The sequence below is a fragment of the Eucalyptus grandis genome, chromosome 6, assembly GCF_016545825.1.
Source record: "Eucalyptus grandis isolate ANBG69807.140 chromosome 6, ASM1654582v1, whole genome shotgun sequence".
NCBI lineage: Eukaryota > Viridiplantae > Streptophyta > Magnoliopsida > Myrtales > Myrtaceae > Eucalyptus > Eucalyptus grandis.
In genome coordinates this window covers 8,996,341-9,023,565 of record NC_052617.1, presented here as the reverse complement: position 1 = coordinate 9,023,565, position 27,225 = coordinate 8,996,341, and the positions used below count along the sequence as shown (strand labels likewise).

General features: G+C 38.4%; 3 protein-coding genes and 1 non-coding gene across 15 annotated transcripts; 2 read left to right on the top strand and 2 right to left on the bottom strand.

Moving 5' to 3' along the window:
- The first annotated feature begins 393 nt into the window (after nucleotides 1-393).
- On the top strand, nucleotides 394-3,308 carry LOC104448217 (GDSL esterase/lipase At5g55050-like). Its single transcript, XM_039314745.1, has 5 exons — nucleotides 394-875; nucleotides 1,745-1,884; nucleotides 2,202-2,435; nucleotides 2,579-2,834; nucleotides 2,938-3,308. The coding sequence occupies exons 1-5, from the start codon at nucleotides 617-619 to the stop codon at nucleotides 3,162-3,164; spliced, it is 1,116 nt and encodes a 371-aa protein (XP_039170679.1). The 5' UTR covers nucleotides 394-616; the 3' UTR covers nucleotides 3,165-3,308.
- TRNAF-GAA lies at nucleotides 2,085-2,157 on the bottom strand. Its single transcript has one exon. It is a non-coding gene; the product is annotated as a tRNA-Phe (tRNA).
- Nucleotides 3,309-3,383: 75 nt separating the features above from the next.
- LOC104448218 (DNA mismatch repair protein MSH5) lies at nucleotides 3,384-16,593 on the bottom strand. Of its 12 annotated transcripts, none has more exons than XR_005551769.1 (34): nucleotides 16,499-16,593; nucleotides 15,625-15,656; nucleotides 14,451-14,545; nucleotides 14,104-14,184; nucleotides 13,958-14,030; nucleotides 13,228-13,291; nucleotides 12,630-12,784; nucleotides 12,422-12,523; nucleotides 12,320-12,347; nucleotides 12,219-12,250; nucleotides 12,074-12,131; nucleotides 11,726-11,812; nucleotides 11,470-11,526; nucleotides 10,240-10,341; nucleotides 10,119-10,163; nucleotides 9,549-9,626; nucleotides 9,342-9,392; nucleotides 9,166-9,247; nucleotides 8,369-8,442; nucleotides 8,182-8,281; nucleotides 7,595-7,691; nucleotides 7,299-7,388; nucleotides 7,139-7,203; nucleotides 6,991-7,049; nucleotides 6,419-6,495; nucleotides 6,247-6,333; nucleotides 5,978-6,039; nucleotides 5,830-5,891; nucleotides 5,063-5,116; nucleotides 4,890-4,975; nucleotides 4,228-4,259; nucleotides 4,052-4,145; nucleotides 3,747-3,862; nucleotides 3,384-3,670 (listed from the first exon to the last, which is right to left on the bottom strand). XR_005551769.1 is itself a non-coding variant. In XM_010062016.3 (34 exons), exons 1-34 carry the CDS (start codon nucleotides 16,532-16,534, stop codon nucleotides 3,590-3,592), a joined length of 2,424 nt encoding a protein of 807 aa, XP_010060318.2. In that variant the 5' UTR covers nucleotides 16,535-16,593; the 3' UTR covers nucleotides 3,384-3,589. The 12 variants fall into 12 exon arrangements, 5 of the variants coding, with proteins under 5 accessions (XP_010060318.2, XP_039170674.1, XP_039170675.1 ...); XM_010062016.3 differs by having other exon boundaries at nucleotides 4,122-4,145; XM_039314740.1 differs by having other exon boundaries at nucleotides 3,384-3,667; nucleotides 4,122-4,145.
- A 3,617-nt stretch (nucleotides 16,594-20,210) lies between these two features.
- LOC104448216 (rab3 GTPase-activating protein catalytic subunit) lies at nucleotides 20,211-27,221 on the top strand. Its single transcript, XM_010062012.3, has 14 exons — nucleotides 20,211-20,519; nucleotides 20,714-20,784; nucleotides 21,197-21,403; nucleotides 22,103-22,200; nucleotides 22,292-22,482; nucleotides 22,622-22,797; nucleotides 23,144-23,488; nucleotides 23,572-23,636; nucleotides 24,050-24,098; nucleotides 24,205-24,340; nucleotides 24,825-24,909; nucleotides 24,991-25,060; nucleotides 26,089-26,229; nucleotides 26,751-27,221. The coding sequence occupies exons 1-14, from the start codon at nucleotides 20,399-20,401 to the stop codon at nucleotides 27,075-27,077; spliced, it is 2,082 nt and encodes a 693-aa protein (XP_010060314.2). The 5' UTR covers nucleotides 20,211-20,398; the 3' UTR covers nucleotides 27,078-27,221.
- The last annotated feature ends 4 nt before the right edge of the window (nucleotides 27,222-27,225 follow it).

Sequence of the window (27,225 nt, the reverse complement as noted above, 5' to 3'; positions counted from 1 at the left end):
TTAGCTTTTATCCAATAGTCCGATAACGAAATCATTGTTAAGTCCAAATGGAGTGAAGACTGATAAAATATGTAAATATGAGATCACGTTTTAATCTAACAAACTTAAGTGTTGAAGCTGTTAGCACTAATCCTACAAAATATTACATGGCAGAGCTGGCAGAGCAGGATATCGTGAGTTCAAACCTTTTCAAGACTCCATTTACCTTCCTAATTATATATGTTTAAGTATGAAAGAGTGATAATTAAATCTGCTTTCAATAACGGCTTAAGTTTGAGAGCGCAAGGGCAGGCATTCAATAATGAGAACTGAAAAGTGCAAGAAGTAATAAAAAATCGTCAAAAAAGAAGATAAAAATCAAGGGCCGTCTTCACCGACAAGAGCCCCAATAACAAAGATGGCATATTTGCTGGGGACAGAACACTCTCCGCTAATTCAATGTCCTCGTCAATTTATTCCCTTCCAGTCCTCTACACTATCTCCGAATGGAAAGGGAAATTAATTTCTTGCTTTCACGCCACCAACTCCATCGTCACCTCTTTCCCTCCATCTATATGACCCCGTTAGAGAGAGAGAGAGAGAGAGAGAGAGAGAGAGAGGGAGAGAGAGAGGGGACATGAAAATGGCTTCTGATTGTGTTCGTGCAATGACTGGCTTCTGGGTCGTGTTTCTTGTTCTGCTGCGGTTGAGTTGCTCGGAGGGACAGATGGTGCCGGCGCTTTTCGTGTTCGGGGACTCGATCATGGACGTGGGCAACAACAACGACTTGCCGCTCTCGGTCGCGAGAGCCATCCTCCCCTACTACGGCGTGGATTTCCCCACCAAGAAACCCAACGGAAGGTTCAGCAACGGCAAGAACTGCGCGGATTTTATCGGTACGCATGAACACTTCTGCATCCATCTGCATATCTGCTTATGGCTTCGATTCTTTGTTCGTCTTGTCGTATGTGGAGAGCCGGATATCTATCGTCTTGGCCTTATCACGTAATCTCAGTATGATATCGATTTGACCCGCGTACGTATAGACAAGCAATCTGCGTTCCCCAATTCAAGGATGAAGTTCGGCACTGTTCGGCATGTGGTGTCACGGGATAAATTTGACGTAGGAGCATACATTGAACGGTAGAAATCCGCCGCGGTTTTAAGTTTCCGCGGTATCATCTCGTTGTCACGGCGATATAGCTACATAAAGGACACGCCCTCTTGGAAAAGCGAATCAACTTCACCCCCTTCGATGTTTGAGAACCATAGAGATCTTCCCCATTTCTGCAATCTTCGCCCTTCTGTTTCCTTGCTATTTCTACGTAATTATCTACTGAATTATTGCTGGGACCCGTCTGATTTAGATCCAATGGCTAGATCATTATTGCTTTTCTTCGTGCATAGATAGAAAAGAGAGAGAAAGGATAAGGATATAGAAAGGTTTAATATTATCCAAAACTCCAAATTGGTAATTCATGACAAATTTATCCAAAATTAATTTTTTGACCATAAAACATATAAATTTGTATACATGTGATAAATTTACTTTAAATTAAATTTCCGATCACTAAAAACCTAAACCGATACATTTATGCAAATTCACCTTCCGTTTGTGCTTACTATAAACTGATGAACTTGTGCTTACTCCCAAACTGGCATAACTGTCAACTATCACGTATTGTTGTCGCTTAACTATCAGGTATACCAATTTTGAGTTTTCATGATATTAATCATACCTAATTTTTATGAGCTTTTTGCGCAGCTGAAAAATTGGGCTTGCCAACATCGCCACCATATCTCATCTCCAACTCCAGCCAGAGCAATTCATCATCACCCTTCCTAACGGGCGTCAGCTTCGCCTCCGGAGGTGCTGGCATCTTTGATGGTACTGATGAGAAACTTGTAAGTGACAAAAGCTGTCTTTCCGATTTTTCGCGATCAAATTTGACCTTATTATTTAAGCGTCTTGTAACAAGCTCTTCATTCTAAATTATTTTACTTCGATACAAATCGACTCTCCCAATGTAGTATTTGATGTAAGACCAATCAACTATTAAAAAAAACGGAGAGAGAGATTAAAAGCGAAATAAAAGCATGAGGAGTGCGGTGAGCGTGGATCGAACACGCGACCTTCAGATCTTCAGTCTGACGCTCTCCCAACTGAGCTATCCCCGCTTGGCCGACAAAAAGACTCAAATTCTTTTAATTTTACTGTGCAGCAACAATCGATCCCTCTAAAGGACCAAGTGGAATTATACCGCCTGGTGCACGATGACCTGGTGCAACACATGGGATCGTCCGGTGCCCAGAAGCACGTGGCCAAGTCCCTCTTCCTCATCGGCATCGGAAGCAACGACATCTTCGACTACGTCAAATCCTCTGATCTCCGCAAGCAGCACACGCCGCAGCAATACGTCGACCTCATGGTCTCTTCGCTGAAGGATCACATAAAGGTACCTACATTCCTTTAAAATCAGCCTTAATTACAGCGATGTTTTTGCGTGAACTTTGTTCTTGTTGGCTGCCCAAGGTGGCGTTTTCTGATTTTTTTTTCTTTTTCTTTTTCTTTTCGGGAAACTCTGAATTCCCGTGGCAGCGTCTCTACAGTTACGATGCGCGCAAGTTCGTGTTCGCGGGGCTCGCGCCGATCGGATGCACTCCGGCACAGAGGGTTAGGAACCAGAACGCACCGGGCGAGTGCAACGAGGACACGAATTCCTGGTGTCGCATGTATAACGAGGCGCTCCTGGCGATGATGAAGGGGCTGAAGTCAGAGCTCGGCGACATCAGCTACAGCTACTTGGATATCTACAACGTCGTGCTAGGCTTTATCCAGAATCCATCTGCTTACGGTAGGACTTCAAGCGGGGACTCGTGAGGCCTTTTTGAATCTTCTGCATATCGGTCCGTTCTCTAGGCCTATCGACTGACGACTTAGCTGTGCTATTTCTTCAGGTTTCACGGAGGTGAAAGCGGCTTGTTGCGGTCTCGGTGACCTGCGTGCACAAATTCCATGTTTACCGATTTCGCAGTTGTGCTCCAACCGGCGAGACCATGTGTTCTGGGATCTTGTCCATCCCACAGAAGCAACGGACCGTATGCTTATAGACATAGTCTTCCGCGGTTCACCACAGTACACATACCCGATGGGCGTGCAGCAGCTGGCCGCTGTTGAAACTTAAGCAAAACAAGCAAGACAAATTGGAAGAACTGTTTTTTTTTTCTCTTTTCAGACGGTAGGATTACATACTACATGTTGTCAATCGTGACGAAGCAATTCAGTTTTTGCGGATATGCTTGGGTTAATAAGAATCGTCGCTTTTAAAGATGGTATGTTGCCGGGCTGTGCATATCAGAAGAAAGAGCATTGTCAGTAAGATTTACCCGGGAAGTTCAAAGCAGAACAGAAAATGTCGCGACTTCAGTGGACGATGATCAGTAGATGGGAGGGCCACTTACACTTCCTCAATTTTCATGGTCTCTCTACTTAAACTGTCGAGAGGGCGGGAGATGAGAGATTTAGTGGACATCAACAGGAGACGTCTTTTACTAGTCCAGTCATGCAAACTAGAGATAACTCTAATTAATGATGAAAGGAAAATTAGGATTATGAAGGAAATATGTCTTCGAAGAACGATTTGAGATCACCGTCTTGGGAATCGAATGCCAGCATCTTGTCTACCGCCTTCTGGATTTGCAGACAGATATATTATAACAGGAGAAAAAGCAACAAAGTATCTATGCAATCATGGAACCTCCCATACCTTGTACCGCTGATCTTGTGCTGATATGTTTTCATTGCACAGTCGATCAACAGGCTGGTTATTCCCCTTAACTTCTTGCAGCAGGGCAGCTCTTCTAATAACTTCTTTTGGAAGACCTGCAAAATCAAATGGCAGAGCTAATGAATCATTCATATAACCCGCGTTCTCTTGTTTGTTTCTAATTCTCTGCATGCGATATTAATTTCTTTCACTTGTTGCTAGATTGCAAGTGAAAATAATTGGGAACAGGTTCATCTTCCCAGTCCTTTTTAATAGGATAGGATAAGCATTAAAGAGCGCATCACCCCCTCCTATGGGACATAATTAAATATCCCACACCACAGGATAAGATTGCCAATAGATATTCGGATGTACCAGCCAGGAGAGCACAATGAAGCCCTGCAGGATTTTAAAAGACATGTTAGGAACCTAACATGTGACCTCCAGGATGAACCTCCAGCTCAAACATTCATGTACTCACCATAGCTAAGAAGAGTGTGTCCTGGAACAAGGCTACACAAAAATTAGAGACTTCAGAGTAGATATGATGCCATAAATCCATGTAATTTCAGAAAGCCAGAGCTGCAGTCTTGTCACAAGAACTATAAAAAATGGTAGCAGTACTGAAGGTCAGGCCACCTTGCCAACTATGAAGACAAAATTACCTCAGGTTGATACTTTTTTATGTTATAAATTAACCCTTCGATTTTGTATCAAGGTGCTACCCACTATTCTGAAATTATGACTCTTACTTCTCTGTTTCATAATGCCTTTTCTCATTGGGCTGAGTAATTAACTGAATATTGCTCAAGACAATTTCACGTCTGATAAACTAGATTAAAAGAACTATAAATATCTACTTATCTAAATATAAAAAATTTAATGAACTATTTATAGATCTTGGTTATTCCCATACTCAAGGTACTCGATCCATAGTTTTTGCCATTCTCAGTCACCACAAAAGACAATCACTCATTGAACTCTTTCCCGGTGGAGTTCAAGCTACTTAAGCCCTGCTAAAGCCACCAACAAAATAACCCCATGTAACTTCTAAGTAATTACCCAATATATCCTGACTCAAATATAGACAATTTGCTTACTGCAACATTCAAGAGATTGATGGCAAAGAAAATGAAGCAATACCGATATAGAAAAACAAGGTCTTCAACGTCTGCACTGTTGTCCTTGGACCTTAGAACGCTCATAGTGTAAAACTTGATCTGCTCACACTGATTTAGTAATAAAATATAGTTAACCAGTCACCAATTCTATTTGTTAGTCTAAATGCCAAATTCAACTCTAAAGCAATGCAATACCTTTGGTAAAAAATTCTCAGAAAGCAGCTCAGTCAAGTGAGTGCAGACTAGAACCTGCAGATCATTGCAGCATGATTAAGTAGTCATTCAATATTTCTACTATTAGAAAGATTTAAAATGTAACTGTGGGACTTCAGGTGTTTGTCAGTCTTCTACTCTCTTTCCCTTGGCTAGAAATGACAGACTTAAGCTAAAATGACTAGCATAACATGGGCCGATTTTTCTTTCAAAGATTGCCCTTTATTTTCGAGGGCAGCAAAGCAAACAATTAGTTGGAAAGCCTCATAATTAGAACATGGGTGAGGACCACAACTGCATATGAAGAGGTTTGGACAGCCTAATATGGTCCCGGTGCCAATCATTGACAAATAGTTGTTTCCACAAGATATTTCAACTGATTTTTTAAATCCCAGAAAACAGCAGTCCTGATCGACGGAATACAGAGGAAAAAAAGAGAAAAATTAACCATATCCATTGGACTGACCAAGACAAGTAAAAATTGTATACAATGGCATATGATTAGAGATTGTAATTATTCACAAATCAGAAAAGTGTCCTATTAAAAGATATATCAATAACTTTACAATGGTTTGTCATAATCCAAAAACTTGGCCTGCATAAAGTTTATATCTCTGTAGAAGGATCAGATTAATACCAGGATGCCAATTTATTGTCTAAGCTAAGAAGATAGATTAGTGATCTGCCTCGCGGATTGAAGTGCTAGGTGGCATTGTCTCAACTATTTTGAAAGGAACTAAGTAACAGACTTTTGGTGGTTCGTCCCACGTGACAAAATGATTGATTGCTCCGCCAAGCAAACCAACCCCATCTGAAAAGAGCACCAAAAGGACATATTAATGACGTAATACAGTCTGCTGTTGCAATTGAAAAATTTTACTCGAGGCAGGTAAAAACCTTCATTTAGAGTGCCTTTTCCAAATTCATCTAACAGACATAATGATTTTGAAGTTGCCTGCCTACGTAACATCCCAACGGGAGAATGTCAATCCATATATATGTAAAAAAGATCAAATAAATGCTGCAGCAGGGATATATTCCCCACAGTAAACTGTCTAGCTTTAGATTTTAAACTAGTACTCAATGATGGTATGTGAATTTTCCCAGGTAAGAAATTGACGTTCAAGACAAGCATCGTAATGAAAACCATTGTCAGATAGACATGCCTTAGCATCATTCCTACTTGATGGAGATCAATCATGAATGTTGATTGTTCCGCAGTCATAAGCTTGCTTCCCATTGCACAAAATATTCTGTGAAGAACTTCTAACATTATTGCAACTTCAATATAATGACAATCAAGATGATTGAAGAAAGTGTTAACTTCAAGACTCCAACCTATCTGTCAAACCCACAGTTGCTGATTCAGCAGGCACAAAACTTCCAATGTGAGAAAGAAAAACAATAAGAGCAACCTGGAAAACATCTTCAAGGTTATACACTAAATGATTTTCTTCAATTCGAAGCACAATTTAGAGAAACAGCAACAAATAATAAGACAGAAGAGGTACCTGCATGAGAATGGCGGGAGCCATTTTACACACAATATTTCAGATGCCTATTATGAAGATCAATATTATGCCCAATAGTTTCTCACAAGTGAAAGCAGGTGTTCAGGCTATCAACTGAATGTATCATAGTAGCAGCAGGTGGCCGACATAACAATGACTACTCAGAAGTAGGAAGAAAGAATAAATTCCACTAATCTATGCTGCCAACGGCTGAAGCCATGTAGTAATGGCCAAATCATGTCAGAATATTTGTTAGTGTGATTGGACACTGAAAGAAGTGCAGGTACATTATCTATGTGGCAGATTAACAACAAACTATCTATCTCTGACAACTCAAAGTGCATTAGTCCAAAAGGGAGTCAAAATTCTATCTCAAAAGGAAACTCTTATCATCAGAACCTGCTTGACATAGATGCTTTTCCCTGAATAGTTAGGACCAGTGATGATATTAATGCGCCCTGGAACCAACAAATACTAAGAGTGATTAGATCTTTTGGATTGAAATTGACAGAATTGATGATCAAGTGCAGTACATTGTCAAAATTACCGTCATTGAAAATTTTTGTATCATTTGGAATGAAAGTGTCCACTGTCATCTCCTGCAAAACATGTCTGAAAATTTGCAGGAAACTATCATTTCGAAAAACTTAAGGGCAGGAAAAATTAATTTCAGTTGACATGATAGGCATTTTCTAGACAGCTCCTACCTTCCATTTTGTATGTCAAGCAAGGTTTCTTCTGTGAGTGTAGGTCTGACGTAATTGTTCTGACGAGCCACCAGTGCCAATGACAAGAAGCTTAGAAGCACAACAATAAGGTGATCATTATCGAATTATGAATAATGTACATGAATTCAAATTTGAGTTATAGGGCAGGAAATCGACTTAATTATCTGAAATAAAGAAATGAAAGACGGATGTGTGCACCATATAAGCATTAGTGCATGTATGAGCACATCTCAAGCGTCTGTCACAGAAAGAGAGAGAGAGAGAGAGAGAGTCACCAATCTACTTCAGCAGCAAAATTCACAGCTTCAAGCAGATGAGCTGAGAATGTCAGTATGTGTAAAATCAAGTCTCTGATGATTGCCCTCTCCATGTCTGTTATCCATGAAATGAGGAAAGAAAAAATTTAGAATAAGAAAGATAATGCACTAATTTCTTAGGTGAGTTTTACCTCTTGCTTGCAGCTAAATATTTACCAACTACACAAAAGTTTGATCTGGCCGACTCTTCCCATATAAAAAGGTTCACTTCCTGTTTGCAATTTTAATTTTACTTTTTAGATATTTTTAATAAAGCATCTTTTTTTTTTTTTTTTTTTCACATGAGTTGCCCCCGGGGAGGGGGGGGAGAGAACAGGTTCACTAGAGCATCTTGAATAGGGGCCTCGTTTCCTGTCTAAGCAGCAGTTTGCTTCATCTAACCATTCACCCATGAACGGGCAGCGTGAATCCTCAACCATTTTTTTCATGTTGTGGTTGAGGAAATTAACTTTTCCCTTGAACATATCGTCAAAAACTCCACATAGCTGAAAATATATGAAAGAAAAGGGAAAAAGAATCAAAAGGAAGGAGTTGATCTTGTGAACCTAAGATTTTATGATGAAGATCCCCGAGAAGGTCATCCAGTTCTCTTGTCTTTGTGGTACGGTAGAAGAACCTCATCATCTCTCCATCATTGTCAGAGAACTGTAGATAATCTAAGAAGTCCCCTGTTATACATGAATCACATTGTGCAATTGGATGACTTGTGCATTTAATGGAGAATGAACTCACAACATATTCAAAATCTTCAAGCCTTGCTAAGGTCATTTCATCAAGTTTCTCTTCAAGAATGCACATCAAGTACCCTGAAAATAAAAATAGGAATAATTGATAGTTTTCAATAGATAAATCATATGAAAAACTAATCTGTAGGTCTAAAGAAAATTCTACAGTGATAAGAGAGAGAATCAAGGGAAATTGGCATAATAATAAGGATAAAGTTTCCTAAAGTTTAACTCAGCCGAGGAATCTTCTATTGTTTCTAGAATTTCTTATTTTAATGTCAGGATACTTCATTTTCTAATCTGTAAATTTGTGACATCACTGTAAAATATATTGGTTTAGTTTTCAAAATCTGCAGCAACATGTCTAATCTTCCCAGCTGAAACTGGTACTACAAGGAGCTATCCTGATTCAGGTCTAATGATATTCCAATGACATAGCTGCTGCATCCTTAACAATATATGCTGATGACATGATGGGATGATCTAGAGATACCCTTGAGGTGAAATCTTCATTAAGATTCCAGTATCAATCAAAGTGCCTTGGGAAGTTAGAAAATGATAAACAAATGACAATTTTTTCATCCTTCAATCTGATTTGAGTAGTAGTTTTTTGCTTTGAACATAAGCTACAAGCCTGACGCATTAGCAATCAATTATAGTTTTGACCACCTCTACATATAGCATCCAGTGATAGTATACTTCAGACAGATGAATCAAAATAAAAAAAAGAAATGACATAAAAAAATGTAAGTAAGACAAATAGAACTTAACAAGCACTATCTGGTCAAGAAAATGCAGGCATACCTACTTGTTGAATATAGACAATACATGGAAGATGTTTGTCCTTAAAAACGTCAGGAAAATGCGCAAGCTCCAGAGATGTCACCTGGATGCACTACTTCAATCAAGACGAACATTTATGTGAACTCATTTCTCCTTACATTACAATTGATGTATCAGAGACTTCAAATGACAGGAACCTCCTCCAAAAATTCAGGCAGTTCCTCGTAAATTTGCCTTAGCTCGTCCAACTGTACGCAAATAGAAAGAATAATATTAACATATTCAATCCGAGCGTTCAAAAATCCTAATTAAGAGCTCAGGATAGGAGGTCTTAACACATCACTTGGTTGGAAGCAAAGTTTCAACCAAGTGACCTAGACAGAAGAAGAGTAGCATTAACTGACCTCATCACAGAAACTCTCTTTCACCATTGTCTCATAACCTTTCTCCTTAATTCTGCTGATATCAATGACCCCAATTACCTACAGAAGGAAACAAAGTTAGAGAATGATGTAAAAGTAGCCTAAGAAGGTGATTAAGTGTAGACTGCATGATAATGAAAAAGTGGACTACTAAGAAAGGAGGAAATAGTTAGGAAAGAGAGAACTTTCTCCTAAACAGAAAGACAAAGTTTCCAGATTAGAAAAGGCAAAGAAGATAATGGCAGAGCAAACAACCCAAAAAACTAGAAGGGGCTGTAAAGATGCCATTGTCCTCTTGTTTATAGGTATTGAATCATCAAAATGTGGACATTATCACATCAATTCAGAAATATCTTTGCAACATGTCCGAAACAAGCAAAAAATCTGAGACCTTGAAAGAAAAATACTAAGATTTCCCGTGAGTCTTGCAGAAGATAATGGAATATCCTAAACTTCCTATAGTAAATTCACCAGTAGAACCTCTCTCAACCAATTCCATTCAGGAAGTTAGAAAACATGAAGAAAGAGTCCACACTAGAGAAAAAACCTGACCAATTCATAAACATAAGCCAGCTCGGTTGTGATGCATGAACTAGCCTGTGTGGCAATGTTCCATAGACACGTCAGTTGAACAAGCCAAAAAAGGAGGACAACTGCGGAAGTTGTACTGTACCTTTTCAAGAATGTCTGTGCTCAAGTACTTCATTTGCTCATCTAGGCCTTCGGATATACCTACCTCAAGTATCTTGTTCAAATGCAAGAGAGAAGAAACACTCTGCAACATGCATACAGTAAAAGTTGGCAAAGTATATTTCAGATTGTCTGCTTGTAGCACTAACCATTAAAAAAAGCAATGCTTGAAGCAGTAAGATTAGCATATAACCCCATTTCCAGATACTTAAACACCTTCTCTAGCTTTTAACTTGCATTTGTCCATGGAACAATTGGTTTTTGCATATTGTTGACCATGTTATAAAACTCCTATGATACAATGCGGTTAATTCATAGTTTTTGTGCATTAAAATAACTGCATGCTGCCTAAGAGTACCATGACACTACCCATAGCATAAAATTTATACTACTGGATGAATCAAAGTGATCCAAACTAACTTCATGTCACAAGTTAATCAAGGTGCAGGAGCTGCCTAAAGAAAATCAGAACAAGCGAAGCACAATAATCATTAATCATTGTCATTAGAGCCAGTCTTGCATTCAAATTATTAATTGAGGAAAGAATCTTTTGTCTTTTCTGATATCTCAACCATTCAAGGGCAAACATTTCTCTCGGAGACATCAATAACATGGAAATTTTCTGACTGTACATGAAGGAATATGAAGGTTCATCGGATGTATGTACACTTGGCAAGTGCATGACCTTCCTCATTATTCTCCTGGCACAGTGAGAAGGCATTTGCATCAAAAGATGTACAAATTTCAGGATACAGGTGCCCTTTAAATTTGAGTTATCATAGGTTCATAGAATGTATTCACATTTAGCATGTGCTTGGTCCTCCTCTTAATTTTCTCGGCATGCTGAAAAGGCACTAACATTAAAAAAAAAAAAAAAAGTACTGATTTCAGGATGTAGAGGCACTTTAAATTTGGGTTATCACAGAGAGAGAGAGAGAGAGAGAGAGAGAGAGAGAGAGAAACTTCCAAAAATGATTACTCAAGAAAAAACTCATAATTAAGAGAATCTATGATGTTAGTATATTGTACAAGCAATGATACATAATCTACAATGAGACCACTTGTTTAATTAGTTGATAAAGGAAAGCATTATGTAACCAATAGCTTAGTGATGTTATCACCACTTGACTTAAAAAAATAGGTGTTTAGAGGAGAATGCCCACCATGCTATGTAAGAAGAGAAAAGTTGGATGCAAACAAGATGTCTGTTTACCTTCAGGAAAGCAGACCAATCACTGCTGGTACATATGGAGCTTGGGGAGTTGAATTTCTTTCAAAACAAAAAAAAGAACTTTAAACCTCAGAACACAAGGAACAATTCATCAACAGATAATCAAGTGAATCTATGCCTATACAACCTAAAACTTGGTGCCTAGAAAAGTCATGGGAAAGAAGTCCTTTCTACAAGTATAAGAAATATGCTTTACAAGAATCACATTCATAGGAAGAGAGAACATGCACTTCTGTACCTTGAGAATAAATGGAATGTCCTTTACTGACTTTAGAGTTTCACGCAAAGAATCCATCAGTTCCTCAGAGCTAAGGAAAAATGAAATCTTCATTTTGTTAAAGAAACACCATCGGTCCTTTTAGCTGTGAATATATATCATTCAGGAACCATTTCTAAAGTGAAGCCTCCCTAGAATAAAAGTCTATTAGAACAGTTCCTGGCCCAAATATAACGATAGCATGTCTCAGTCAGTTGGCACCAACCCCTTCCACGAGATACAGAGAGTAATGAATTAGCATCCGTTATATGGTTCACATATTAATGCAGGCCTTTTAGCTGAAGCATGTAAAAAAGCAATGTAGGATACAGCATTCAGACGATTATTCAAATGCTCAAGGTCAACTATAGGTCGCAGGAACCAACTTCTGAAGTGACAAGAGCCATTAGTCAAAACCTCAAGTCAGGCATCGTTCATGAAAGAAGAGTGCTACAAGCACATGAACAAAGTTTACCTCAAGAGCCGTCTACCGATTGGTGTCACACACTGGATCGAAAGTTTGGGTCAGTCCCATATTAAAATTTCCACTAAAGAAGACAGGCGACTTTCACTGACCTTGTTCATCATGCCAAAAACCGAGAACCTGTAATTGAAAAAATCAGCTTGGATCTTCAGAGTTCGGCCAGTAAAATGACTTATCAGGTATTTCTCCATTACCCTTCCTTTGCTCTACCGATGCCCATGTGGCTTGGATGTTTGTCTATTTGAAATATCTGCAATGCTTCATGGGCAGCTGCATCTAGTTTGAGAAAATTGTTTCTGTTGAAGAAGTGAAGGAAATGCAAGTCTACTTCCATAAAACACCAGGAGGGGAGAGGGGGGGGGGGGGTCCAAGAGGGTTTTTGAACTATATGGAAATAGATACAGTGAAATCTGAATGACAGAGTCAATGGTGATTGATGAATTCCCAGATTCCATCTGCTCAAGTGTATCGACAATTCTTTCATTCTCCAAAATGGCAAGAAGTCCTCCACTTGCACGAACTTCAAGTTCACTTCCCATGTCCATCATGGAACTTAACTGGAAGTTCAAGTGCAAAAGAAAGCTTTAAGTTCAATATTAGCACAAAAAAAAGTGCATGCATATTTTGCTTCACCAATAGAACAAAAGCATGGTCATTAGATCAAGTTGTGCAAAAGGAGTAGGTGACGCAGGACAAATGCAGGATTGACAAAAAGAAAAGAATGGAGAGGGGGAATTCAATAGAAGTTCAGGAAAGATAGTGGAAGAAATGTAGAAGAAACTGAAATGGAATTAGAAACAATAAAAATTCCCTCAGAAAGCTATCCCAATTTATATATAAATATAGTTAAATAATACGGTCAATTAATCCATCCTTTGAGAAGAGAGAATTAGTCTTGACCCTCGATAGCGGAACCATTACGTGCTCCATCACAGATTGTAGAACAATGCCTTGACATAAACATCCAATTAGAAGGTGGAAAAAGGATATGGATTCTTACATAAGAGATTCTCTCCTTAATGCTCAAACCATCGTCCATTCCTGTTACTCGAAGGTACATCAATCTGCAGAAGAAATTTGAAAAAAAAAAAAAAAAAAAAAATCTAGTAGACAAAGGTATATATCTTTTGCATCAGAACATACACATATTAGTTACACCTCAGCCAAATGTAGTTAGGTCAAGCAGGAAGTAAACTGTCTGTCTAACATATGCCATTTTTTATTAGACAACTTAATGCTGATTCTTGTGAACTACAAAGAACTTCTTTGAGTGGCATAGAGTGGAACCAGCTGTCTTAAGTTCTCTGCTCCTGGTTAGACCTAAAAAGCATGAACTGCTTGCCAATCGAACACTTGCAGAATGTGCAAAAAAGGTTCTTCCAGAAGCTCAATTACACAAGCAGATTGGTTGAGATCAAGCCATTTGCGGGGTTGCTATTGATTGTATTACAAGAAGATCATAGCCAGCTGTCTTAAGTTCTCTGCTCCTGGTTAGACCTAAAAAGCATGAACTGCTTGTCAATCGAACACTCGCAGAATGTGCAAAAAAGGTTCTTCCAGAAGCTCAATTACACAAGCAGATTGGTTGAGATCAAGCCATTTGCGGGGTTGCTATTGATTGTATTACAAGAAGATCATAGACAGCTCTATTCTTCTGGAGGCCCTAATAGCATAAGATTGGGGAAAGCCATTTTAAACAAAAGGTGTTTGCAGAGTAATGTCTCCCCAACCTGTGCCATGCTTGCTCGTAGCTGAATACTGAACTTTTTACAAGCTTCACTGTAGGAGCCTCAGCTGTACCATCTGCGTCATCTTAAAGAGTAAGCATGGAAAAACTAATGTGTAATATAATTAAAGAGAAAACTTAGCAGCGTACCACTTCTTTGTAAAGCAGATATTAAAGACTCTTCACTTTTAGTACTGGTATAAATGAAGAGAGGCGTTGCTTGATATTTCACTGGACAAGAAGAGCAATTAATTAGATTCATCAAATTCATACATAAAAGATGATGTGATAAAATTTTGTCATCCTTCGACAGAACATTACAAAGAAGAAGATACAATATACTGAAAAGGATTCAGTGGTCACACGATGGACAAAGAACTATCATGAGCTGACAAACCCCATTCAGAACCAACCTAAAATTTGTCTTTCAAATTTCATACTCAAAGGACTATCTGCAATGTCTTGAATAATGATTGTTCCTCACTAGGAGATCATACCAAGTTCAATTAGGGGAAAATCTGGACTTCCATCTTCCCATACCTCCAGCACATGAAGTTGGCGAATGTTGGAATCATAGTAAGAAACTCCAATGCTAAGAACAAATTGAAAATTCGTCAGAGTAGTATGATCGTCCTAATAGATAAACAGAAATAATAGTATCTAAATAGAGGTCATTGTTGGCCACACCACCTAATCATGATATTTTCAACAAATTCCTAATCATTTTTAATTATCCAGTTCATATTATAATATTCTTAAGCCTGCTTTCCTCATGTTACCAGCTTGCTTATAATTTGATCTTGCATGATAGGACTTTTCTTTCATTCATAATTAACATGCAGAACCTGTTTTAAACAGGATTTTTAATAACAGTTAAAATTTTGTCGGGCAAAGTGCAAAATCCCTACTTGAATTCAGTGTATAGATCATTCGAGGACAACAAAATCAGCTTTAGTAACTTAAAGATGGTGACAAAGTCATGAACCCCACAAGCAAAAGAGAGGAACACCATAGTGAGAATTTTCAAGACTAGACAAACTTGACTCCTCAAATTTGGAACTATAACCAGGCAGAGTTTAAAGCAAGATCCACCTTTCAGTTTTTATAATGCAGGCTAAAGGCACAGGCACTTGCTATATGAGTAGTCAAGCACCAGGGCATTTGGATAAATGCAGGTGCTTGAAGTAACTTGATCACAAAATATTCTTTCAAGCTAACTGTTAAAACGACCCTCTGACTGCAATATCAATTTTATTTACCTCACTGTAGCAGTATTATATCAGAAGAGTTTGCTCACTTCATTACATGTATTAGCAACAAATACTGATGTTTTTATTAAAAGTGAAAGGAACTCTCAGTCATCTTCAGTTTCCCAGGTTTTTTTTTTTTTTTTTTTTTTATGAGGGTTATATGATAAGTGAGTCATAAAAGATGCCCTCTAATTCATTGAAACACTAAAATCTGGTAAGATGAACCACAATATCAGTCAGCAATCATCTACATCCAAAAATGTCATATTGGCATAATGTGCTGAACCAGTTGATGTACATCAGTAGTGAGACCTCTCCTTAAAGTGACAACCGTTTGCTATTATTTTGCAGACAACTCGGATTTAATTTGGACTTGCCATAGAAATTAACAATATTGGACTAATTGGGCAAGAAAACTTACCGATTACCCTGGAGAATGCATGCCATATAAACCTGCATTTACATCAAAATCATCAGTTTACGAGTTTTTTATCATTCCACGCAGATTCTGAGGACTCGCTCAAGAACAGAGGTGGATATCCCAATCCAAAATTTGCATTACGGAAGTGAACAAAGATGCAGCACTGCATGAAAACGTGATAGGGACATCATAGAACCAAACACAACGATCACTTCCTTTTCTAGAGTCGAACTCAAAGTACCGTATAGTTAAATCAACAGGTACAGAGGGACAGGGATATATACGATGAGCCAAAATCCGCACCAATACGAAAACACAACGAATCACGTTCAATAAACATTGAAGAACTACGCAAACGTTAGCGAGAACTGCAAGCAATCACGATCCGAACTCAGTCCCACATTTATAGCGTTCTACGCCGTAAAAAATCTCCCTATCCTGGTGAGACTGTAAGCTTCGCCCTGTCAAAACAACAAGAAGAACGTGATTGGACAACAACTTCCGTGTTCATCGATTTGTATATATCTTTCACAAGATCGAGCAACAGATACTGCAGTCAAATGAACGAAGTGACGACAGATCATCCTAATCGACCCGAGGAATCTTCCGTGAACAGAGAGAAACCAAAGCCAACCGATCGACTAAAAACACTTTCTCGTACCAATGGCGATGGAAACCATCGAACGAAAGTGCGAATCCGCGAGTTTGTAGCGACTCGGATGCGGCGGAACTCGGCTCTTTTCTTAATCTGTTCCAGGTTTTTGCGAGACGCGATCGGACTACCTAATGGCGCTCTTCTTCTACTCCATTATCGTTTTTCTTCGGCGGCGACGGACGGGAAGTAAAGAGACGAGATAGAGAGGAAGGAACCGACCTGAGGTGCGGCTTCGGTCCCGTCCACTTCCTCCATTGTTGAGCTCTCGCAATGCCTGCAGAACTGCACTAGAGAGAGAGAGAGAGAGAGAGAGAGAGAGAGAGAGAGATTGATGAGAATGAGCGCGCTGGTTTGAACCGAACGGTAATGCCTCCCCGCTGAGTTTAAATAGGAGAGTAATCTCTCCCACGCTGGTTAAAATAGGAAAGTTTTTATTTAAGAATGTAAATTTAGCCGTTGGTTTTTTTATTTATTATTAATAATTAGAATACGCCTATGTCCTTTTTTCTATTGGCTAAAATTCCCGTTGAGTTTAAATAGGAGAGTAATCTCTCCCCCAGCTGGTTAAAATAGGAAAGTTTTTATTTAAGAAAGTAAATTTGGCCGTTGGTTTTTTATTTATTATTAATAATTAGACTATGCCTATGTCCTTTTTTCTATTGGCTAAAATTCCCGTTGAGTTTAAATAGGAGAGTAATCTCTCCCCCCCCAGCTGGTTAAAATAGGGAAGTGTTTTTTAAGAAAGTAAATTTGGCCGTGGGTTTTTTATATATATGCCTATTAATAATTGGTTAAAATTCAGAATATACCTACGTCCTTTTCTAAGAACGTAAATTTGGTCGCAAATTTGGTTTTTTCAAATTTATTATTAATAATTAGAAGATGCCTATGCCGTTTCTTCAATTGGTTAAAATTCCAGCCAGAACTTTAAAGGCAACCCGGGCCCAACTTTAGTTGATAGGCTTCTTTATGATGTACCGGGCAATTGGTTCGTTGGCTTCGGGCAAATCATGGAAGTTTGCTTTTTCGCTCAAAATAGAACTTTTGAGTACTTTTTGATTTTTTTTTTTTTAGGCATTTCAAACTTATTGCGGAGGTGTAAAAAAAAAAAATCAACTTCCTCTTTCGATTCTAGTGCTCCTTTCTTGAATTGAGAATATTAGAAACATATTAAAATTACATGCACTTTTAAGAAAGGAAACTCTTTTATAGATTAGCATGCACTCCAACATTAAATAGGCAAGCGAGAGGCTTAATTCCTTTGTTCATAGGAATGGATAAAGTTTTATTAGCAAAGTAATATCATGATATTTGAACTTTGCCTCATTTTCTTACCAGAAAATAAAAAAAGAAATATAAGTACTTCTTTTTTAATATTATGACAAAATGCATTACTCATTCTAACGTTGATCGTGTATGACTAGTAGATTTCTAATTAGTCAAATAAAATGGAAAAGTTATAAGTAGCAGTTAGAAACAACAAAACATTGTTTTGATGAAAATAGTGTTAGGTAAACACCCATTATTAGGTGCAATCATGCATTCCTTTCAATTAAAAAAACATTTAAATAAATTGAAAACATATTAAACAATTGTCTCACTATAAATTTAAACAAAATTAGACGCAACCATATCATCTCTTATACATATGTATAATTAGCAATTCCATAAGAAACTTTGTTTAGTCAATAACTTACAACTTTTTGAGCTATAATTAGCAATTCGATACACAATCCGTAACTCGAATTTCAGAAAGAAACTACTCATGAGCGTACAAGGCTTTTGTTTGGTTCGTCTCGAAGTCGGATTCCTCAAAGAAGGAGGATCTTGATACCGGATAATTTCGCGTTCATACCGAATCTAGGTAATCCAAATGTCATTGGCAACGAGGCGAACCGAACGAGGTGCATGAGCAATCCCGATTTGTATAATGATTTCACTTTTTGGCAAAGCAAAAGTCACCGCTGACGAACGAGAACGAAAGGAGATCGCCTTTGGGAAGGGGTAGCGAATAAAGAAAGGCCGTCCGAATATCGATGGCGACACCCTCACCGCATTCGACGTCCACTTCCTGCTTCGGGCATTCCGCCAATCCCGCGCTGAATCGTTGGAGACGGATAAGGTTGGAGCACGTCGCTCCGACATTATTTTCGTACGCTCCGAGCACGAGGTTCCATCCAAACAAACGCTTCGACGTCGCTTCTTTTTCGCGCCATCCTCGCCGCATCGTGCCGTCTCCGAGATGCGACCCCGGGAATTTCTCGCATCGATACTTCCTGGGCATGACCTTTTTGTTAAAGGTGATAAGGAAATGTCCCTGTGCATACTTCTTCATCGATCTTTTTAAGTCTGAACAAGAATGCGTTGACAGATTAGATGAACCCACCGCGCTCGAGTCCGCGTGACTTATAGGCTGGCTTTGAAGTGTTTATGCTTTCCCATCACTATTAAGATCTGCTTGTTAAGAGAAAAACTGTTTATGGACAATTATTTTCCTGCTTTTTTGGTTTTTGGACAATAGAAAATTAATGGATTTAGGAAAAACGTTGACATAGACTAAAAATGAAGAAATTTAGATTAAGGAAAAACAACTCCTCCTTTTAGTAAAAAGAAAATCATTTTCCCTAAACTATTTGAATACATCCATTTTCTCTTGAAAGTAATTTGTATGCAAATATTTTTACGCATTATAAAGTCTTCAGATGAATCATTTTCCACTGTTTGAAAACAACAATTTTCTCCTGAAAATACTTGGTATGGATATATTTTCCCTTATTATGAAGTTTTCAAAGAAGCAAATCTGTTTTCAAGAAATCATTTTCTTATATTTGGATGACGGAAAACCAAGTGATTTATTGAAAATGTTTTTTATGCACTAAAAGCAATGGGCTTAAATAACCATCCATCAAATAAGAAGAAAATCACTTTTCTTAAAACTATAGAGCAAATGAAAACTAACCATTTTTCTTTAAAATTATTTTCATGAAAAACATTTTCCTTCATCATGAACTTTTTAGTGAAATAAATGCACCTAAAAATGATCATCTTTGTAACTTGAATAATTAACTAATGAATATTATTTCCATTGTCGATAATGATTTATGTCCATGCATTTTTTGTGGACAATAAAAATGTCTTTTTCCCATTCATTTTTATAAGTGATAATTTTTAGAAAAAAGTATTTTTCCAAACAATTGCAACATTCCGTGTACCAGGGAAAGAATCATGCCCGATTGCATATTTGCAAGAAGTTAACAAATGCATAGTTATTTTCTTGCCGGTTAATAAAATGAAGAAACAAGCAATCAATTAGAAAAGCGTGACAGTTTCAATTGATTTTGAATTAAACTCAATCTCGAATTCACATATGAGTCCAACACCTTCAAGATAGACGTTATGGAATTGAGTCATCTATTTCTTCATTTTCCTTTTTTTTTATGGACATTAAATTAAGCCATTTATATATCTAGACTCAATATAAACAATTGTTCAACATATTTATTAGGAAAAATAACAATTTTTCAAAAACATTTTTCATTTTCATTGGCGAGTTGTGATATTCATATCTAATCACTCGTCAACTAGCAAATATGCTTAGAGCATCTGTTCATAAGATCCCTTCTACCTTGATTCGATTATAGACTATTTGAATGCCATTTTTATTATCTTAAACTATAAATAAAGTATAATAAAAGGGAAGATCAATAGTAGATTAATGTAATCGATTACGCAATTCACGTCAAGGGTTAGGAAAATAAGAATTGCCGCACGAATACGCGTCATCCCACCAATGGAATCGCGTCAATAAAAAATTCAAAGCCAACAGAAGAACACGTTATAAATAAAAAAATAAATAAAAATGAAACAAGAAAAACATTTCACCAATAAAATCAAGTTTTCAATTTTTTAAAAACATTTGCGAAATCCGCCCGCTCCGTAGTCGTCCTCAGTAACACACTTCCCCTGGTTCTTCTCCCATCGTCTCCCTCGCGCACTCCCACTTTCTCTCTCTTCTCTTTTCTCTCTCTAGGAGCAGCAGCAGCTACGAACATGGCGGCATTTCCGTTCCCGATTTAGCGACCGCCCTCGATCGTCGCGCCCCCTCGCTTCCCGCCGGATATGGAGGAGCCCTCCTTCGTCTCCAAAGCGAGGATCGCCTTGCATTCCGCGGCGGCGAAAGCGGAGCGCGTGCTCGCCGACATCAAATCCGATCTCAAGCACGACCACCACCACCACCGAGGTCTCTTCTCTCGTCCGGTCCCCGCCGAATCTCCCGCTTTTCGCGCTCGTCCGCTGGTTTTTAGGACGCGTTTCAAAATTAGATTTGACCGTATTTAGCCGGGGATTTTTAAGTTCTCGTTTTCCCGAAACGGAGGTCAAAGGTGTTTATCTAGTTGTTGTTGTTGTTGTTGTTGTTGTTGTTGTTGTGAGCAGATGGTGAGAGGAAATCGGCCGCGAGTTTGTCGACGGGAGATGAATCTCCGTGCGACTCGGCAGAGTCAAAGGTATTTGAAAATCGATTGACTTGTTGTTGGCTATTTATGTTTTCCTGTCGGACCATTTCCTCCTTGACTCGCGTATCGATTAAGCGGGAATCGTGAGATCGAGCTGTTTGGGCGTCCGTCGGGCGATCGTACATTCTCTGGTGTTTTCCTTGGATGCTGCGGCAATGGAGAAACCATGTATGAGATGGACTTGAATTGGGAATGAATGGCTCTCGTTAATGGGGCATTTTGCCAGTTTACCCAATATGATTATAGCTTATATTGAAGCACGACTTTATGTCTGTTTTGGGCACCGGGATGGATGGGAGGCTTTACAATTTGCACTCAAGTTGCCTGATTTTCCAGTTCCACAACGAGCATGATTTGTTGAAATAACCATTTCCTTTTCTTTGGTGTGAATTTGACCACTCAGGCATACCACGAGTCAAAGAACTTAAGGTGGAGACCACCACCAATAACGTTAGGGACGAAGCAGGATTGGCAGGACAGATTGAAAAACATAAGAATAGGGAGAAAAGGAGCTGATGACACCGAGAAATCTGAGAATTCGAAGATGTCCTTCCCAATTTTCGACGAAAACCTGTACATAGTGAATGAGAAGAATGATTTTGAATCAAGGGTGAGAGTTTTTTTTTTTTTTGGTGCTTTTAACTCTTTTACACACTCAAAATGTTTATTTTCCGCATGTGTTATAGTAATTGAGTTTGGTGACCTGCTGGCTAACTCATTGGTTGCTACTAGCTCATATTATCATCAATCATAGATGTCTTAGAAGTCATCGATGCGACAACTTGCTTACATGTATAAACATGTTGCATCGGATGTCCCTGAAGGGCCAATGGAAAATGTCAATTCTGGGACAGCAGATTGATTAATTTTAAGCTGTGTTCCTGTTGTCTAAATATCTACTATTACACCAGCAAAATTCTTTTGGCAAAAAAAGAATTAACCAGTGAAGCTCTTGTTATACATCAAATATATACAGTAGATAGAGAACAGAGAGAGTCCTCATTGTTTCGGCAAATTCATCAGTGGAGAAGCCAACTGCCTGCTCACAGTACATTTACCATAATTTTTCATTGCAGTTCAGAGAAAATCTTGTACTTCAATCTCTCTTCAGCTTTCTCATATCCTAATCTGTCTGCTGCAATAATGCCTCCAGCTGTTCTTTTCGTGTGAAAATCAGAAATGGCTGCAAATAGTTTATAGTTATGATGACATTTAATATCTTTTACTTTAGCAGGAGATCAGACTTCGAGGTTTAAGATGACTTGTTTATGGTTTTGCTGTCTAATTTGAATTAAAAATGTTTTGATAGGGTTCAGAGTCTATATCCATATTGGACGGTCTAATTGCTGGTAACACAGAGAAAATTCCTCCATCACCAGTTATCAAGCAACTGGCTGTGGCTGTAGAGTAAGTCTTTATTATCTACAAGATAGCCATTATAACTTTTAGCTCTATATATTTCTTCTATCACTTAGACATCTTTGGAAACTTTTCCCAGGAATGGGAGGAAATTTAGCTCAATGAAAGATTTTCTGGCAACAAACAAAGGTTCTTCTCCTATCAAGGAAAGGGCAGGACTAAGTCTCTCTGCTGTGAGGTCGCTTGTGCTTCGTGAAAAGGAAGACAATATATCCGAGTTTCCAGATGAAGTGAAGCTCTATTCTTTGATTAGTTTGCTGTTTGATGCAGGTAAATCAATAATCAGATTATCAAATTACTAGTCCATGAAATTGTACTCATCCATTATAAAAAAAATTATCGGTTCTTTTTTAAAATTATCCTATCATGATCTTTCACTTCTGTTGTAATATCTGCAAGATATTTGCAGAGGGAAAGTTTCTTAGAAGAAAGATCAGTTCTGGTTCAGAAACCACTGCTGCAACATTGCCGAGAGATATTCATGCAGCTCCACCTGAAAGCTTTGTTACCAAAGTTGCTGAAGTCATTGGAAGCTGTAAAACAATGAGGGATATGGCTTTATTTTGGTGCAGGGTTGTTGCTGAGGTAAGGCTGGCCGGAATCATGTGATGGCATAAACTAGATTACTAATCAGTACAATACATTCTTCAATTATTGTAAAATGAACTCTTTATGTTGAAAATTATTTTGTCTAGATAAAAGGATTATTCCTGTGGCTATAAAATTATCAGTCTATTACATTATATGCATTTTACGCTATGAAATGGGCTGGAAATTTGTCTCACTCAAATATTGCAAAGCATTTTTTTTTCTATTTCCTGACAATTTTTCTTAGTACGCTGATGTTCAGTTTTCATTATCTTGAGATGGAAAAGTTGTCCATCAGTGCCATCTTTCATCTGTAGCTGATGATGTTCATTTTCAAATGCAGCTGCGCAGAAGCTGGGATGAGGAGCAACATATAGCTGGCATTCCAGCGGACCATATTCCAGATCTTAATTGCTGTCTTCTATATCAGCAGCTGCAGGTCATCAACTGTTGCATATCCCGCAAACGGCGCCACATGGTCACGTCTGAATCGTTAGACACCACAATAAGGGAAGCCAGTTCACAAGTTGAAAAACCCAATGTTCCCACAAATACAGTTTTGGACAGCCCTGCTTTGTATGCAAGATTAAATACAAGGGAGCTTGTTCTGCGTCTGGGGGCAGATCACCCATGTGATGATCTATGCATGTTGGAAACTGGTGAACCTGTGTACTCTCCTGTGACCCAGGTTTGTAATGTTTCTATTTCTACTGAATGCGGATTGTTTTCCTTCTATCAAAATCCAATCCTTTGTCCTTTGTTTACATGCAGGAAGGTCCTTTACTTACGGAAGATCTCATCAAAGAAACAGAAGAATTCATACTTCGGACAGGGAGGTTAGTAGCTACAAGAACAGGCATTCTTTTCCTCTTGTAGACATGAGTTACTTGAAAAGGCCAATTTTGCTCTTTCCTAAGTTTGTTTGAGCTTATGGTTGTTGGGTTAATTCTCCGTTGGAGTCTGTGAAGCTATTTGCTTTTGTATTAGGTCAGTTTTATGTTACCATTTACTGGGTCACAAGATGCACAAGATTACACGTCTATCTTGTTAGGTTACTAGCACTGTTTAACTGATTAATGAGGTATCTTCTTGGGCAACATGCATTTTTATACATGACCTGATGACCACAATTACTACCTTCGTTTAGGATTTACAACATAAATAGCTACTTTTTATTGTTGTTGCCTTACAAATGATGAACGATCAATTTCAATCTATTGACAATTTGTAATTAATGTTGTTTTATCAGTGTTGGTGCTGGGTGCTCTCAACTCCTCTCTGACATGCAAGCTTTCAAGGTTATGATGACAAAATATTCCTCATGTTATGGATGTGCCAGTTGCTTTTGTCAATAGGTTTAATGATCTTTCTTGTTGAACCTAGTCTGTTTCTGTCTTGCATTAGGCTGCTAATCCTGGTTGCATTCTAGAAGATTTTGTAAGATGGCATTCTCCTCCAGACTGGACCGAATCTGACCTAGGATATGAGAATGAGAACGCATCAACAAAAGGCCAATTAAGCAGTCGAATGCAAAAAGAAGGTAAAACCTATTTTGTTGTGGTCATTGTTAACCCAATCTCCAAACTGGCATCGATGCAAAGAGGAAATCAAATGCTCAGCTACTCCAGGAAAAGCTTCTTCACACAATTTTTTGTCTCATATCCATATTTCTTCTGTTATATAGTCATTTAGTTAAACTCGAACATGCAAGCTGTGGTTTATACCTGGATCCACAGGGAAATTACTAGCCAAGTACTAGTAAGAGCTTTGGAGTTCAAGCCTGTACATATGGTTATCAATTTATTAAAAACCTTTGGTTGAAATAGTTACAGCTTTTGATGGACAATCGCACTAGCAGAGTCTATTCATAATGATGTCCTTCTCTTTTATCATTTGTTGTCATCGCATGTCCTTAAATATATCATGACGGTAAAAACTGAAAATTTAACCATGGAACTCTTAGTTGAGTGCCGTCATTTTGTGGAGCCTTGAATTCTCATGACAAAGTCATTCCTTGGTGTTAGGTAATTTATGGCGTGAACTATGGGAAGCGGCAAAACCAGTTCCAGCAGTCAAGCAGGCACCTCTATACGATGAGGATTTGGCAGTGTATGTCGAAAGATTTACTGATAAGATTTCTGTCTTCTCTTCTGAAATTGTACTTCTCTGAAAAGTTGGTGTCTTGCACAGAGAAGGAATTCTGGATTTCTTTGAGGACATTCCGCCTGTTGAGCTGTTTGAACAACTCTTTGTTTCCCTGGTAAGCTTTTCTGGTTATACCTTATGGCGTCACATAGGCAATATTAGTGCCTCCAAATTATTTATAAGTTTATTGTTTGTACCTGCAATTAATTGTAATGAATATCTTACAATTACAGCAGTCATCCAAAAATAGAAACATCATAAGAGCCCCAAGTTTGCACAACTGCGGCATCCTGGGAAACATTTATGGCAGAATTTTTATTCACCAATTGTCTCTACATCAGGGCCTGAATGAGGGAGGGAGGGAGGGAGGGAGGGAGGGAGGGAGGAGGGGATGGAGGAAAATTTAAATTTCTCACTGTGTACTAATTGCAGAGAATAAATGGGAGAGGAAAATAGAAGATATAGGTTTGACCACCAGTAGTTGAACTCCAACTTCTATGTTTTACTATGAATTGTTGGAAAATTTGAAAAGTCTTGTTTTTGGAATGATGTGACGAATTTTAACTTTTCCTTAAAGAGCGTAGTGTTAAACAACATAAGAAGCATTTGAAGACATGAGAAATCATGGTCTCTTTTCAGGCTTTGTTCATTGACTTTGGTAGAAATCACCTAGTAGTCACCTTCAAATGGTATTGGCTTTTGGATAAACATATTATTTTACACTCTCCAATCTAAATCTGTTGGTCTTATGGGCACTTAACTATTGAATGGACATGTTTATCCATTGTGTTGTTGTTATAGAAAATCTTTTGCATTATAAAGGATGCATCGGCCTGTTTCTGCTTTGTCAAGATTAATTTATGAGACTGGAATTACCAAAAATAAAAATAAAAAAATTGTTAGACTGGATGTGAGGTCATGATATAAAATTTGTGGAAACTATAGTCTCTTCAGTTATTTCAGGCAACATTACGATTTATAATACCATGTACACATTAAGGCCAGTACCTGGAATGCTTATTTATCACGAGGCATCAATTTAACCAGTGTTAAGCATTTGTCATTGGTCCTTGTGTTTCTCTGAGAGATGAGATAATGAATTGATAAGAATATCTTATGTGGAACATATCTTTTGGATTTTAGCTTGCAGTGGGGTTTGTGATTGCCGAGGCTTCACTTTCAGCAGATCCTAATTTCTCAAGACTGTTTTATGAGTGCAAAGATTATGTAACTTCCACTTGTCAAGGGAGGAGCATCAGGGAGAAAGTCGATGATCTTTGGCAGGTAAGAGTCGAGGACTATTCTGATGGTATCATGCTATTGCTGAAATTGGTTTGTAGATTACTGGAGCATCTATATATTCTGACTTGATGATCCTAAGATGGAGCGTACATTTCTCGATCTCTAATTGAGTTTTTCCTAACTCGTGTCTTTACTGGGGAGGATTTGGAGGCATGTCTTCTTGAGTGAGCCTCTCAAACCAATGCATGTATTCAAGGCATATTTCTCGAATGAGTCTATCTAGCCTTGTCATATGGTCAATGATATCTGAGCTAGATATCAGATGTTAGGGTATGTAGGCCAAGCTTTTCAAATCCTATGAGATCATGTCATTTCCTTCACTTTTATAGGTAGCTCACTGCATATGTTTCTGCATGCGCATGCGCATGTGAGCAGTTAATGAATATCAGTCGGCAATGCGTTTAGTTGTCGATCTAATTTTTGCTACCTGGGGTATGGATAGGCGTTGTGTTGGACACTTTGTTGGAGAGCCCAACCACTCACGAGCCTATTTTATTCCTTAGGTATATGAAACAATGGAGATGATGCTGCTCAAACCCGAGGAAGCTTTAAAAATGGTGCAGCCTCCGGAAGATACAAGCGCCACACCAGGTGAACCAAGGCGCCGGTTCAAGAGACTGAGTCTCATCTTCGGTGGCAAGGACAGACAGACAAAAGAGCAAGAAACAAAGAACCAGAAGAATGCAGAAGATAACCCGGCTCGTCAATCATTTGCCAATTTCTTTGATAGCAAGTCATCTTTATTTTTGCGGAAGCCTCCGAAGCCCAGTAGCGCATCCTCGGCTGAAAAGCCTTCATGTCCCGTCGAAAATGACTGGACAATTGTGTAGATATTCTGTATACACCTTTTTTGTGTTTTCACACCCCTTAATTTATGGGGCTGTTTATTACATCGTTTGGTTGATAAATGTAAATTATCTTGAATATCTAGCCAAGGGATCTTCATTATAAGGAAGCATCAATTTTTTTTATTCCTTG